Source organism: Monosiga brevicollis, genomic scaffold (genome assembly GCF_000002865.3).
Source record: "Monosiga brevicollis MX1 MONBRscaffold_12 genomic scaffold, whole genome shotgun sequence".
Lineage (NCBI taxonomy): Eukaryota > Choanoflagellata > Craspedida > Salpingoecidae > Monosiga > Monosiga brevicollis.
Window position 1 is genome coordinate 470,299 of NW_001865049.1, and position 1,259 is coordinate 471,557.

The 1,259-nt window shown below is 55.0% G+C and overlaps 1 protein-coding gene across 1 annotated transcript in view; it reads right to left on the bottom strand.

Annotated features, from left to right (window-relative positions):
- The window catches only part of MONBRDRAFT_8726 (uncharacterized protein), a gene marked incomplete at both ends in the record, with an annotated part of 10,757 nt that overhangs the window by 736 nt on the left and 8,762 nt on the right, over positions 1-1,259 (bottom strand). Inside the window, one exon of the mRNA XM_001746395.1 lies at positions 694-1,217. Coding sequence (XP_001746447.1) covers positions 694-1,217 — 524 coding nt within the window. The remainder of the gene's footprint in view (positions 1-693; positions 1,218-1,259) is intronic.

Below are 1,259 nucleotides of genomic sequence, written 5' to 3' on the forward strand. Positions count from 1 at the left end.
GGTAGGCTCGGTGCCAACGTGGTGGGGTGGTTGAGTCCGAGAGCCGGCCCGTGGTGGCGCATTGGTGCCAAAGGCAACACCAAATTGGGATGCATCCACTGCTTCCATGGGAGAGCGCCTGGGCGTGGTGGCTCTATCGTCATGTGCGGGAGAGCTCAAATAAATAAATTAGGTGTTTGAACCTCAGAGCTGGAAGCAAAGCTGTGCAACCCCGACATCAAAATCACGACGGCACGCAAAACAACACAAGAGCACAAGGCACATTCATTGGCTTCTATCATGCCAAGAGGTACAAGCTCAAAGAATCACACACATAGAAACAAAAATCGTACAAAACGACCAAGTATAACCAGAGATACGGCCATTTCAAACACAAGACACCCAAAAGGGCAGTCACACATCACAAGTATAAGCCATCACAGCACAAACACAATGAACACCACGGCACGCTCACATCCAACGAGACACAACGTCGGATTGAGGAAAACAACCGGCCACAGAAGAAAAAGACATCATACAAAGGACTTTACAAAAATTCAGCAAAAATACCACACAAATACAGTAAAAATCAAAGCAAAATTAAAACAAAAATACAAGTCAAGCCATAAAAAGACACAACGAGGAACCACCTAGGGAGCGACAGGTGCACACAGGGATCCCCACAGAGGGACCCCCGAGACGGTGCCTACCTACGACAAGCGCAGGCAGACACCGCCAAAGTGGCGCTGGATGTGGTCAGCGTTCATCTGATGGACCAGCGCCGCAAAGCGACCCTTCCACCGAGGAACAAAGGCCTCATCCAGCCCCGGCTGGTACACACCACGGGCCTCGGCGCAGCGGGCGAGCTGACCAAGCAGATCCACAAAGGAGGAGGCGAACCCACCGGTTGTCGTCATCGCCGCAGGGACGATCAGAGTTTTTCCATGGTTGAAACCGGTGTAGTAGTCGCGCTTCTCCTTTTCGGCTCGGCGAAGGGCAGCGCCCACCTTGATGCAGGCTTGCGAGGTGGTCGGGGGTTGGGCTGTGCGCACAGTCACGTCAATGCCCAGGTCGGGCAGAGCTGGGCCCAGAGCACCGCCGGGAAAAGGGTTGCGGCAGTGCAGGTCGATGCGGCAGCTCTGACCGTTGGCGTTGTAGCCAGACTTTTCCACCCAGACATGGGAGAGGGTGGCGTACCTGAGCAGGCGGCCCATCTCGTCGCGAAGGGCGTTGTGTCGCTTGATGGGACGGCAGGTCAGCAGGTGCTCGCGGGTCAGTCG